Source organism: Bidens hawaiensis, unplaced genomic scaffold (assembly GCF_021521415.1).
Source record: "Bidens hawaiensis isolate Kalapana, Puna unplaced genomic scaffold, B.hawaiensis_p1.1 tig00017562_1, whole genome shotgun sequence".
Taxonomy (NCBI): Eukaryota; Viridiplantae; Streptophyta; class Magnoliopsida; order Asterales; family Asteraceae; genus Bidens; species Bidens hawaiensis.
In genome coordinates, this window is record NW_027492652.1 from 257,898 (window position 1) to 270,557 (window position 12,660).

The window sequence follows — 12,660 nt, forward strand, 5'->3', positions numbered from 1 at the left end:
TATATTATATTATATAAAAATAATAATATTAATATATATGTAAATAATAATAAAATATACAAATATAATAATTAAATAATTAATAGAAAAATAAACGAGCTGAGCTCGAGCTCGAGCCTGAGCCTTAACAAACTCAGGCACTGCTTGGCTCTTTTAACTTGAAAATACCAAGATCTGCTCATCGTACAATCCAATTTTAATCCAACTCACTTGGAATATAACAGAACAAAGGATCAGGTCCCTGACTCAAAACCAGGTATACTGTGCTCACAAGAACTGGAAAAACATGTCAAAACAAATTTGAATTAAAACATACTGATGATGTTTTACTGGCTTTTGCCATTTTGTTGGGAAGCAACAAAATTGCGGATAACCTCCATTGCCAACTGATGAGCATTCTTATTTTCAATCTTTGCAAGCGCGTCTACGGCTTCATAAGTTTCCTTGTCAGTAAAAACCCTCAAGTAGTGTCGGGATGACGGCTTTGGGACACCCGTCCACTTGTCAACTATTTCCTCAAGTTTCTCAAATCCCTGCAAACATATGAACACAGATTATTCCAACAAATAAAAATTCGGTTTACTTAAAATGAGGTGTCAATTTCGGCACATTTAATGAAAATGCAAGCTATGCTTGACGTGTTAATATAAGTTTGTCCAAATAGCTCAAAGTTTGTCCAAAATCAACTTGTTACAAAAACGAGTCAGCTCGGCTTGGATCGTCTACAAACCCCCGTCAAGCTCGGTTTGACTCATTTACAAACTGAGCCAGCTCGGCTCAAATTATTTGGAAACGAGCTTCAATCCACGAGCTAATTAAAGATATATAAACACAGGGTAAAGATTAAAATGCAAAGGGTTTCAAAAATGAGAAGGGTGGAATTTAAAAACCCCACCAAAAAAATCAACAAAAAGAAAATAATAACTCAGAATATAAATCAAACAAGAAAAAAGTAAAACAACTAAAATGTTTCTCCCATCATCCTTGTTAAAAAGAAAAGAGAAATTCTGGTTTTGCTTTAGGGTTTAGTTTTTGGGTTTAGCTTTTAGGTTTTGGTTTTCTAGGCTTGAAACCCATTTGAAAAGAGTTCGAAAATGTTAGCTCAAAATCAGCTTGTTTACAAATCAATCCGAGCATGAGCGATTGAGCGGACCTTGGCTCGGCTAGGCTAGGCTCATAAACAACCCCTAGTATATATGTACATATATTCACATATATATTGGTATAAAATTTCATATTATCCCTCAAAACTTGAAGAACATATCTACCCAACTAAAAGACATAATATCAAATATACACATCGTCATAGTTATGTAAGGATTTGGGTCATGTCACTTCTGTGTAAACAGAAAGAAAAGGCCTATAATGGTCATATAATTAAATGTACTAATGAAATCAACAAATAGTGTTTTGCCATAATCCCTGTTTCAACGCACACAAAAATTATAAATGTACTAATGAAATCGACAAATAGTTTTTTGCCATAACCGGGGTTATTGAACCCAAACAAAAAGCTACAGTTTGGTTATATGTTTTCGTAAAAACCGGTGTAAGTCCTTAGAACGGAATCTAGATCCAACAACCGGATTTTCAGCTCAGTTCGGTTTTGTATGTGATTAAAACCAGAAAACAGAAATGAATCAAATGCATAGATTTTAATTTTTAAAATTGAATGTTAAGTAATAATTAATAAATTTTCATTTTTAAAATTGAATATGAAGTCATTTATAAGAATTTAATAAATAGTATAGCCCTGATATTTTAAACGGGATGAATAATAAATAACTAAAAAAGATCTAAACCAAAATTCATTATTTTGGGCCAATTTTTTTCAGCCCAAAATTTGCAAGCCCAAATGGTAAAACAAAAACCGAAACCAAACCAAAAATTAAAATAACCAAAACCTAACAAGTTATCGTCATAATGGTGTAAGGACTAGAGTTAAATATGTGTAACCAACTAAGCAATAGTGTACTTAAACATAAGGGTCTACGTGTAAATATGTTTAACAAACTAAGCAATCGTGTACTTAAACACCACGAACCCTAATGAGAGATTAGCTACCTATTTGTTTGGAGTTAAAGTTAATCCATCTACTTATTTGTATATTTCATTCTCAGGAACCAAAACTACACATGACAGAATGCATTTTAAAAACTCAAAAACCAAACTTTTGGTTTTTAATTCAGTTTGAACCCAAAACCATGCACCCTTACTGCCCTTTAAAACTTATTTGTACACGTATCTCACCATGCGATTTGTGAAGTCACCAAATGATTCTTTTGATTTCCTGTTCAATCTCCAGCTGTAGAATAAAGGTTCAAAAACCTTCTCAAGGTCCTGAATCTTAACCTTGTTCTTGAAAGTTCTTGCTAACGTAGTTTGAGCCGGTGTTCCCCCGAGCCAAATCTTTTATAAAATAATTTTAATTTAATGTATAACATTTTAGCAAAGGAAACAAAGATAATAGTAAAAATATGAAAATGCAAACAAAGGTAAAAGTACCTGATAGCTATTGGGACCGTCACCAACCAATCCAAGTTCAGCCATGTAGGGTCGAGCACAGCCGTTAGGGCAACCCGTAACTCTTACTACTATGGATTCATTATACGGTAGTCCAACCTGTTAATAAGGATTATATGCAAATTCTAAAGAATTAATACATAAAAAACCAACATACTTTGTTATTTTTCATGAAAAAGTCCCTCAACGTAATTTGGTATATAAATGTCCCTCAGCTTGTAAAAAATACACAAAAGGACACTAACCTAACTCTTATATACTGAAATCTCTAGAGTCGCCTAAAAAGCACGTACTTATGAAAAAAATTTTAAAATAATGATTTGTTAACTCCTGAATTTGGTTAAAATAAGATGGTATAATTTTTCTTTTTTACAGATTGTTGAATGTCACTTAATCAAATTTAGGGCAATTTAAGACTTTAATATACAGCTGTACACGAACCAGACATCCAGCAGAAAGTTCGCTTACGTACATTTGTTTAATAAATGTAGAAACATGAAGAAAAAATTGTGTTCTGTTAATTAAATGTGTTTGTTCATTTACGTGAATTAGTTTAGTGACTTTTACATGTACTTTTACACAAGTTGAGGGACTTTAATAAACCAAAACTAGGTTGAGGGACTGTTTTATGGAATTAGCCCATTTATAAACACAATGAATTGTGTATATATGTAACTTGAAATATGATAAGCAAAATCAATTGTAGAGGGAGATACCTTCTCAAAAACACCTCGAACACGTTTAAGGAGATCAGGAATTCCTCGCTCGGCTTCGGTTATGGCAAGAGGGCATAGAGGTAAGGCTGGGCATGCCATTGCAGTTATGTTAAGCGGGTCCACATAAGTAGGGGGCTGCCAAAAATAACAATTCCCAATGTTTGTATTAATATCGATTTTTAAAGTGACTTTCAACCGACAAAAACCTATGAAAAAGACAATTGAAACATTTGTGAATTGATTGTAATATAGAAGATTATGACAGCCTCATTGAATATGATACCTCCAAATAATAATAGTTAATTACACAAATTGTCAGCTGGTTAAAAAGGGCATTTTGGTCAATTTATCCAAACTTAACAGAAGATCGCAGTTAGTGTTAAACCCCAAACTTGTTACAACAAATGTGTTATTTGAGCCAACCCACAGGGACCATTTGGGTAGTTAACTCTAATAATAATTTACTACCTCATACATAAACGATTCTTGGAATGTAGGAACATTAACGAGGGGTGTAGGAAAGAGTAAAGACAGGGAGCGTATATTGCGTTTGGCTTCTTGGAATGTAGGAACATTAAATGGTAAGTTGCTAGAATTGGTAGATGTGCTTAAAAGACGTAGGGTTCAGATAGCATGCCTCCAGGAGACTAAGTGGAAAGGACATAGAGGGGCTGAGTGTAATGGGTATAAGTTGTGGTACTCGGGGTCGGATGGAGCTAGGAATGGAGTGGGGTTTCTAGTGGCTAAGGAAATACACACTAGTGTGGTGGAGGTGATAAGACATAATGACAGGATTATGGTGTTGAAATTAGTACTAGGAGAGGATGTAGTGGCAGTAGTCTCCGCCTACACGCCTCATGTAGGCCTAGGGGATCAGGAAAAGAGAGAATTTTGGGATTGCCTAGACGCAGTGGTAGGGGGCATACCTAGGGGGGAGAGGATTTGCATAGGAGATGATTTTAATGGACACATTGGTAAGGCTAACGATGGTTTTCAAGCCGTACATGGGGGTTTCGGTTTTGGTGATAGGAATGAGACCGGAACAGATCTTCTAGAGTTTGCGGTGGCACATGACCTAGGTATTATAAATTCTTATTTTAGGAAACAAGATTCTCATTTAATCACTTTTAGCAGGGGCGGACGCGACACGCAAATTGACTACCTTTTGATGAGGCAAGGAGACCGACGTTGGTGGAAGGACTGCAAAGTCATACCTGGGGAGGCAGTTGTGACTCAACATCGACTACTAGTGACAGATATAGCCTTCAGAAATAAGCTGATTGTTCGAGAGAAGAAAGGTACACCGAGAATTCGATGGGGAAATTTGAAGGACGAAAATCTCCTACTGTTTAAGGATAAACTCATACTGCATACGCGGGCTCGACTAAATGGGGACTCAACTCATATATGGGAAACTATGGAGACAAAGATCATCCAAGTAGCAAAGGAGACTCTCGGGGTCACAACAGGAAAGACAAGTGGGCATAAGGAGTCTTGGTGGTGGAATGACGCAGTGCAAGACAAGATAAGGGACAAACAAGGATGTTTTAGGGAGCTAATGAGGTGCACGAATGAGGAGGAGCGAGTGGAATTGAGGGACAACTACAAAACGGCCAAGATAGAGGCAAAGAAGGCAGTGGCGGAAGCAAAGAAGGCGGCCTTTAAACGGATGTATGAAAGTCTAGAAACAAAAGAGGGGGAACATGCTATGTTTAAGATTGCCAAAGCCAGGGAGCGTAGAAGGCAAGATCTAGGACCGGTGAGGTTCATAAAGGATACAGATGGGCATGTACTGGTCAAGGAGCAGGACATCAAGCTAAGATGGCAAACCTACTTCCACAATCTTTTTAACAATGGGAGAGCTTACCAAGAAGAACATGACAACACAAACTTTCAACGACAACAATCGAATAACTGCTACTGCCGACGGATCACACGAGAAGAGGTGAAGGATGCACTTAGGAGGATGGGAAGGTCTAAGGCGGTTGGCCAGACAACATACCCATCGAGGTGTGGAAGTGTCTGGGGGAGGAAGGAGTCATGTGGTTAACTACTCTGTTCAATAGTATTCTCAAATCATGTAAGATGCCAGACCAGTGGAGGAGCAGCGTTGTAGTTCCTATCTATAAGAACAAAGGAGACGCCCAATGTTGTGGTAACTACCGAGGAATCAAACTACTAAGTCATACTATGAAGCTATGGGAAAGAGTGATTGAGGGTAGACTTAGACGAGAAACTCAGGTTACGGTCAACCAATTTGGCTTCATGCCGGGGCGTTCCACCACAGAGGCAATACACCTTATAAGAAGATTAATGGAAAAGTATAGGGAGAAGAAGCGTGATCTACATATGGTGTTTATTGACCTAGAAAAGGCCTACGACAGTGTGCCACGACAGGTGCTCTGGGAGTGCTTGGAGGGTAGAAGAGTGCCCAGGAAATACATAGAGATAATTATGGATATGTATACCAGGAGTGAAACAAGTGTCCGTGCGCCAGTGGGGGATACTGATTTCTTTCCTTTAGAGGTAGGTCTTCACCAGGGGTCAGCGTTGAGCCCGTTTCTTTTTGCAGTAGTCTTGGATGAGTTGTCAAAGTCGATTCAGGGGACTCTCCCGTGGTGCGTGATGTTCGCAGACGATATTGTGTTACTTGCTGAGAAAAAACAAGATCTAAACATGAGGCTTGAGGAGTGGCGAACAACCTTAGAGACAAAAGGTTTCAAGATTAGCCGATCTAAGACGGAGTACCTCCACTGTGATTTTGGTGGGATAAACGACAATGAAGACGCACAGATCACAATTGAAGGGCAGGTGGTCCCGCAGGTAACGAAGTTCAAGTATTTAGGATCATTTGTACAGAGCGATGGGGAATTAGACAGTGATGTGACCCACCGAGTTCAGGTAGGATGGTGTAGATGGAAAGCAGCCACAGGTATATTGTGTGACAAGAGTTTTCCGACTAAACTAAAGGGAAAATTCTATAGGGTGGCAGTTAGACCTGCAATGCTATATGGAACAGATTGTTGGGCCATCAAGAAGGTACAAGTGCGGAAGATGGAGGTAGCAGAAATGAGAATGCTACGTTGGATGTGTGGGCACACAAGGCTAGACCGAATAAGAAACGTTGTGTTTCGCGAGAGATTAGGGGTGGCGAACATAGCAGACAAGATAAGAGAGGGGAGATTGAGATGGTTTGGACATGTAAAGAGAAGACAGACGACGAATCCTGTTAGATCCGTAGAAAACATTACTATAGAGGGGAGGAGGGGTAGAGGACGACCGAAATTGACTTGGGATGAGAGGATTATGCATGATTTGATAGACCTAAACCTCTCCGAGGACATGGTTGAGGATAGAAATTCGTGGAGAAGTAGAATTAAAGTTAAGGATTTTTAGAGAGAATTGAATACCTTAGGGCTTAGACTTAACTTATTTAGGTCACATACCATAATGGTATTTCCCTTACATATATTATTATTATTATTATAATTATTATTAGCTTTTATATAGCTGTTAAAATGTGATCTTATTATTAATATTATTATAATTAGTAGTAGTTTTTATATAACTGTTAAACTTTGATTTCCTTTATTTTGCTTCATACACATGTACTTAGAGCCGAGGGTCTCTCTGGAAGCCACCTCTTTATTCCTTTGGATAGAGGTACGGTGTGCCTACATCCCACCCTCCCCAGACCCTACTTATAGCTTTGCTGTCGGTGGGATTTTACTGGGCATGATTGATTGATTGATATACATAAACGATTCAGAAAATAAAAATAAAAGAATGCCAGAAAAAGAAAAGAACGCATACGTTCTTTGTATTTCCACATGCAAATGCAAACAATATATATTGATCTCTTTTCTTACAAAATAAAGACATTTAAACGATATATCTCTTTAAATATGTGAAAACAGATATCTTATAAATTAATATTTAAATAAGTCATATGTATATGTATGAAGTCATATTTATTTATAATTATAAACCAATATATAAATAAGTGTCTATGTGTGCATATACGTCTATGTAAGTGTGTGTTTATTTATATCTTATTCCACATAAATATGTAAAACAGATATCTCACCAACAGACCACCTTGTGCTAGAGCTACAGTAATCGGGCGTTTCCAAGAAGGCTGAATATCACAAAGAACGATGTTTTGGTTCGGCGTGATGCGCACATTCAACTTATACTTCTCAATTATTTCTCGTAGCGTCTTCTTTGTTACCCCTTTAACCCGACCACTATCAACATGAAGCCCACAAAACAAAAGACCGTCACCCTACAACAAATAACCTTCAAGTAACCAACTCATAAACTAAAAGCATTAACTTACCAAGTATTACAAGACTTTTAAATGAAACATACCTGCTCATGCCATCCTAGATGGCTTTTGAATTCCCATTCGGGCAACTCGCGTGTAGGTTCAAACTTCTTTCCATAATATTGTTCAACAACTGTCCTAAACTTCTCGATTCCCCATGAATCTATCAAATACTTCAATCTACTATACCTTCGGTCATCTCGTCTACCATTTTCTCGTTGTGTGACAACGATAGCCTTCACTGCATACAATATATCATCTTTAGGAACATAGCCTATGGGCTCTGCAAGGCGAGGAAAAGTGGTTTCCATCCTATGTGTTCTTCCCATACCACCACCAACCTGAACACAAAAATGTAAAATAATAAAATACATTTTTACTGATTCATGTAAATAGAATGAAGAACCCTCGGTATATACAAGTAAGAAACAAGAAAACAAACCCTAAGGAAACCTAAATGGGGCCAGTGGGATAAAGACAATTTAACCGTAATACTAATAATCTATAATATATATTTAATACTCCTCCTTAGGGTTGTAAACGAACTGAACCAAAGCAAACGATACATTGTTAGTGTTCGTTCTTTGAGCCTGGGGTCTCTCTGGAAGCAGCCTCTCGATCCGATAGAGGTAAGGTTTGCCTACATCCCACCCTCCCCAGACCCTACTAGTAGCTTTGCTATGGGTGGGATTTACTGGGTATGGTTGTTGTACTACAAACGAACAGTTTACAAACACATAACCGAATGAAACCATTTGTCCGTTTTCGCTCATTAAAGAAATGATTGTGTTCATGTCCGTTTGTGTTCGTTCGCTAACTTTCATAAACGAACACAAACGGACATAAACCAACAAATGAACACAAACAAACATGTATTAATTCAACCAACATTCTTGAACTCAAGCATTGGACATAATCACCTACATAAAGTTAAATACTTGAAATACTTATTTACAATAGTTGATATAATAAACAAAAAATAAAAATACATTAAAAAAATCTTTAATGACCAAACAGAAACAAAAGAACATAATTCAACGGCATTAAAGAACATAACTGAACGTATACGAACGAAAATTAACGAACCTAAACGAAGAACATGAACGAACACAATGCCAAATGTTCACAAACACAACTAAACGAACGCGGCAGCTGTTCATGTTCATTCATCTAATTAACCGAATGATATTCTTTGTCCATGCTCGTCCATTTATTAAGCTAGCAAACATAAACAAACTTCCCACCAAGCGGTTCAATGAACTTTCGGTTCGTTTACAGCCCTACCCTTCAAGTTGGAATATAGATGTAAATCATGTCCAACGTTTTACAAATAAAACTTGAAAACGTGACCAAGTAAACTAGACTGGAACCAAAATTCATGCAGAAAACCAGAAATAGAAACCGTTAATAAACCTAACTCAGGTCCATTCGCTAAACACAAATAAACCCTAATACTAACAATCTAATATACACTTAACACAAAACATATAATTAAACGAGTAAGTGTCATACGTATATATTAAAACCCTGAGGCTCGCCATTATCATCAGACACAACCACTACACCAATGTCATTTGTAAACAGATCAACCGAGTTATCAGTCGGCACAGTAACTGCCACTTTAAACTTCCTAGGCAAGAACTGCGTTCCATATATCGGCTCAGCCGAATCTACATAATTTGTCCCGTAAGTATTATCACTACGTGCTTTCACAACTTCAGGCGGTTCTGCAGTCATAAACTGCTCCCCATCCACCCACATATCATAATAAAACCCCGACTGAGGCGTTAAAAGTGCCGCAATGTTATCAGCTGTTTGTTGTGCAAAAAGATAATCTTTTTTAACAAAAGGAGCCGCAGGCGCAAGAACATTTCTGTTAAGATCACCACACGCGCCGAGTGTGGACCCCATGTTTCTTATAATGGTGCTCATAACCGTTTTAAGGTCCTTTTTGATGACTCCATGAAGTTGAAACGTTTGACGGGTTGTTAACCGAAGGGTTCCGATCCCAAACTGGTCAGCAAGATCATCCATTGCAAGGTACAGTTGGTTGGAAACTTTGCCACACGGGTTTTTGGTACGGAGCATAAACGAGTATGATCTGGTGCCTCGTTCGTCTCGGTTGTATTGTTGGTAGCTTCCATGGAACTTGATTAGTTGGGTTGCAGCCTCGTTAATATTAGGTGTGTCGGTTAATAACTCCTCGTTAAGAGGGTACCGAATGTAGTTGCTTTGTTCTTTGAAAATTTCAACCTTACTTCTTTTGGTCTCAACAGAAGTTTCAACATTCACTGGCTGCAAACACATAAGAGAAAATCAGATGCAAATTTCATCTTAATTCATAACATATAATAACCTGAAGATGTGTTTCGAATAGGGATGTTCACGAACCGCTGAAGCCAATAAATATCGACTCGTTTTAACTGATTTGAAATATGTATGGTCCGGTTCAAATTCAGTTATAACGGTTTGACAGTTTACAGTTTGGAACTTAGAACAGTAAACCGAACCGTCATTTAACATTTATTACTTAAATATATTAACTTCAACGAATGCCTTTTTAAATTTACTAACAACAGAACCACATTTCATGCATCTGTCGTGTTGGCCGGTAAGCGGGTTGAAATGTGCAACCCGATCCATATTATTATCCGTGTCAAAGACCTCGACCCTAAACCGGAAACAAATAAATTCGGGCCGACCCGAACATGACCTTTTTAACCCACTTTTTTAAAGAAATGTAAAACAAAATTGGTATAATTTATAGTCGGTAGAGTAGATGAGTAATACAAATATTATTTTATATAAAATTATTAGAAATCATTTTGAATCCAAGAATAGCATGAAAAAAGAATCAAGCTAGGTGCAGATATGCTATTTACATTTGACTCTAATCTCTATAAACAGACGATCCAGTAAATTACCGTAGAAAGGGCCCTAATTAGGGGAGAATAATAAGTGTTTGAGGAGGAGAATTGATGTTTGTTCAACAGTAGTGAATAAGCGGATGAATAGCAACAGCTGTTGTTGTGCATCAATCCATTCAGCTTATTATTATTCACCAGGAGGGTCGTTGGAGTCATTGGAAAACAGAACAATTAATTATTCCGGTTAGGGTTTAATAGTATTGGATGGATTGTTGGTAAGTTAAGGTGGTTCTGCTGGTGTTATTTCAGTATATAGTATTTTGCTATGTCACGTGCCAATCACCTTCTAAAATTAGTATGAGTGTAGTTAAAACTTAAAACTCTCTACCAGTGGGCGTTTTATGTCACGTGATTATTATTTTGCTTTTCAGAGGTTTAGAAAAAGTTGTGCAGTCAAAACTCTACTCAAAACTAGGAGTAATTAGAAAACCGAATTAAACGAAGCATTAACAGACGTTTTAATTTTTTTTTGGTTTTTTGAAAATCCGAATTTTCGGTTTCGGTTACCCATTTTTTAAAATACCGAAAAAACCGAACCAATTAACCGAACTTATGTATAACCGAACCGCATTGCTTCAGGACTCACTAAAATATTTTAATTGTTTAGCCCAACATTGTTGTCCACAAGTCTTTGTTTTATATTACCAAGTGTGGCCCATCTAACTATACAATTAAAGCAATAGACTTTAAGTTCATTTCCTCACTTTTTATTGGTTGTTGATTAAATCTTTCATGTATATCAATCACTTGTCTAATTTTCATCTTAATAAAATAAATCAATAATATATTTAAATAATATACAATCAATTCTCTTTAATTATTCTCTTTCATATTTAATTTAATTTTAATCTTGAATCTTTTATAATTATCTTTCAAGTTAATAATTATAATTCATAATTTTGACTCCGGCTAATTAAATTCATTTTGGGGAATTTCTAGGCAATTAATGATATTTACGAAATTAACACTACAAAATTATATCATATTAAAATAGTTCAGTTATTTCATCACAGGTCAAATACTCATTCATTTTGGCGATGTAGTTACTATTTAACATTTCTCTTAAAATATTGTATTACCAGAAAAAGAACAATCATGTCACATTAACAATTCAATTTGAATGTATTTTAGATAATAGATAATTTTGATAATTAACTGATATTTCATAAATAGGATTCAATATACATATATTACGGATTTAAGTTTAGTATAATTGGTTCTAATATTATATTTATGAAATTCACCGATTGACTCACACAAATATGAAATTTTACTTATATCAACAATTATTCTATGTATAATTATTAACCAAACCTTTAGGAATAAAATAATAAGAACCATCAACAAATGTGAAAATTTCGTCATATATACCGTTCTGAAAATTTAAATTTAAAACCTTTTAAGAACCTAACAAAAGAAAAATTTTAATTATGGAATTTATATATTCTAATTAATTATTAATTATTATTTGATTAGCTATTTGACTAAGCATTCATAAGGCTTACTATAAATACGTATGTTGACCGATTACTTATTCTAAATTTAGCAATTAATGATTTATATGAGGTTGATTTTAAATTTAAATTTTGTCATTGGAGTATTATAAAATGTAATTGATGTAATTGATATATGTTTTATAACTTCATATAGATTGGCCGTTTGAGAAATACAAATTTGACCCATTGGAGTATAAATTCTGACTTGTGGACCATTTATGTAAAGTAGGAATGAATCACCACTTTGATTAAGGAATTATTTAATTACAGAATTTGTATTTTTTTTAATTAAAGGTGGTATATCATTTGATTAATGGTTGTATATTTTAAATATAGTCTAGATTTAAATATATGAATTTATTTCATTTGTATTTATAATATTATAATCTAATTTGACCACATTACATTTGAGTAATTCAAATTTTTGAAAAATCAATTAATCCTCATTCCCTTATTTTCGTCCATACTTTAAGTTTATTGAAATTCTCTAATTTTTGGTTTAAATTAAATTCCTATATACATTCCTTCTATATTCCATTCTCCCAAAATTCAATCCGTATAAATACTTCACTTTCACACCACAATTTTTACACTGTCCCACCATCTTAGCAAAACCAATTGTCATTGTTTCTAAGGTTTCTATTTTGTCTTGTGTTTATATTGTTCATTTT

General features: G+C 35.6%; 1 protein-coding gene across 2 annotated transcripts; it reads right to left on the reverse strand.

Moving 5' to 3' along the window:
* Positions 1-224: 224 nt before the first annotated feature.
* LOC143554121 (sulfite reductase [ferredoxin], chloroplastic-like) lies at positions 225-10,653 on the reverse strand. Of its 2 annotated transcripts, none has more exons than XM_077043974.1 (8): positions 10,491-10,653; positions 9,079-9,861; positions 7,611-7,907; positions 7,327-7,524; positions 3,240-3,374; positions 2,506-2,622; positions 2,251-2,409; positions 225-533 (listed from the first exon to the last, which is right to left on the reverse strand). In XM_077043974.1, the coding sequence occupies exons 1-8, from the start codon at positions 10,647-10,649 to the stop codon at positions 327-329; spliced, it is 2,055 nt and encodes a 684-aa protein (XP_076900089.1). In that variant the 5' UTR covers positions 10,650-10,653; the 3' UTR covers positions 225-326. The 2 variants fall into 2 exon arrangements, with proteins under 2 accessions (XP_076900089.1, XP_076900090.1); XM_077043975.1 differs by lacking the exon at positions 225-533 and adding an exon at positions 1,607-2,064 and having other exon boundaries at positions 2,230-2,409.
* Between the last annotated feature and the right edge of the window lie 2,007 nt (positions 10,654-12,660).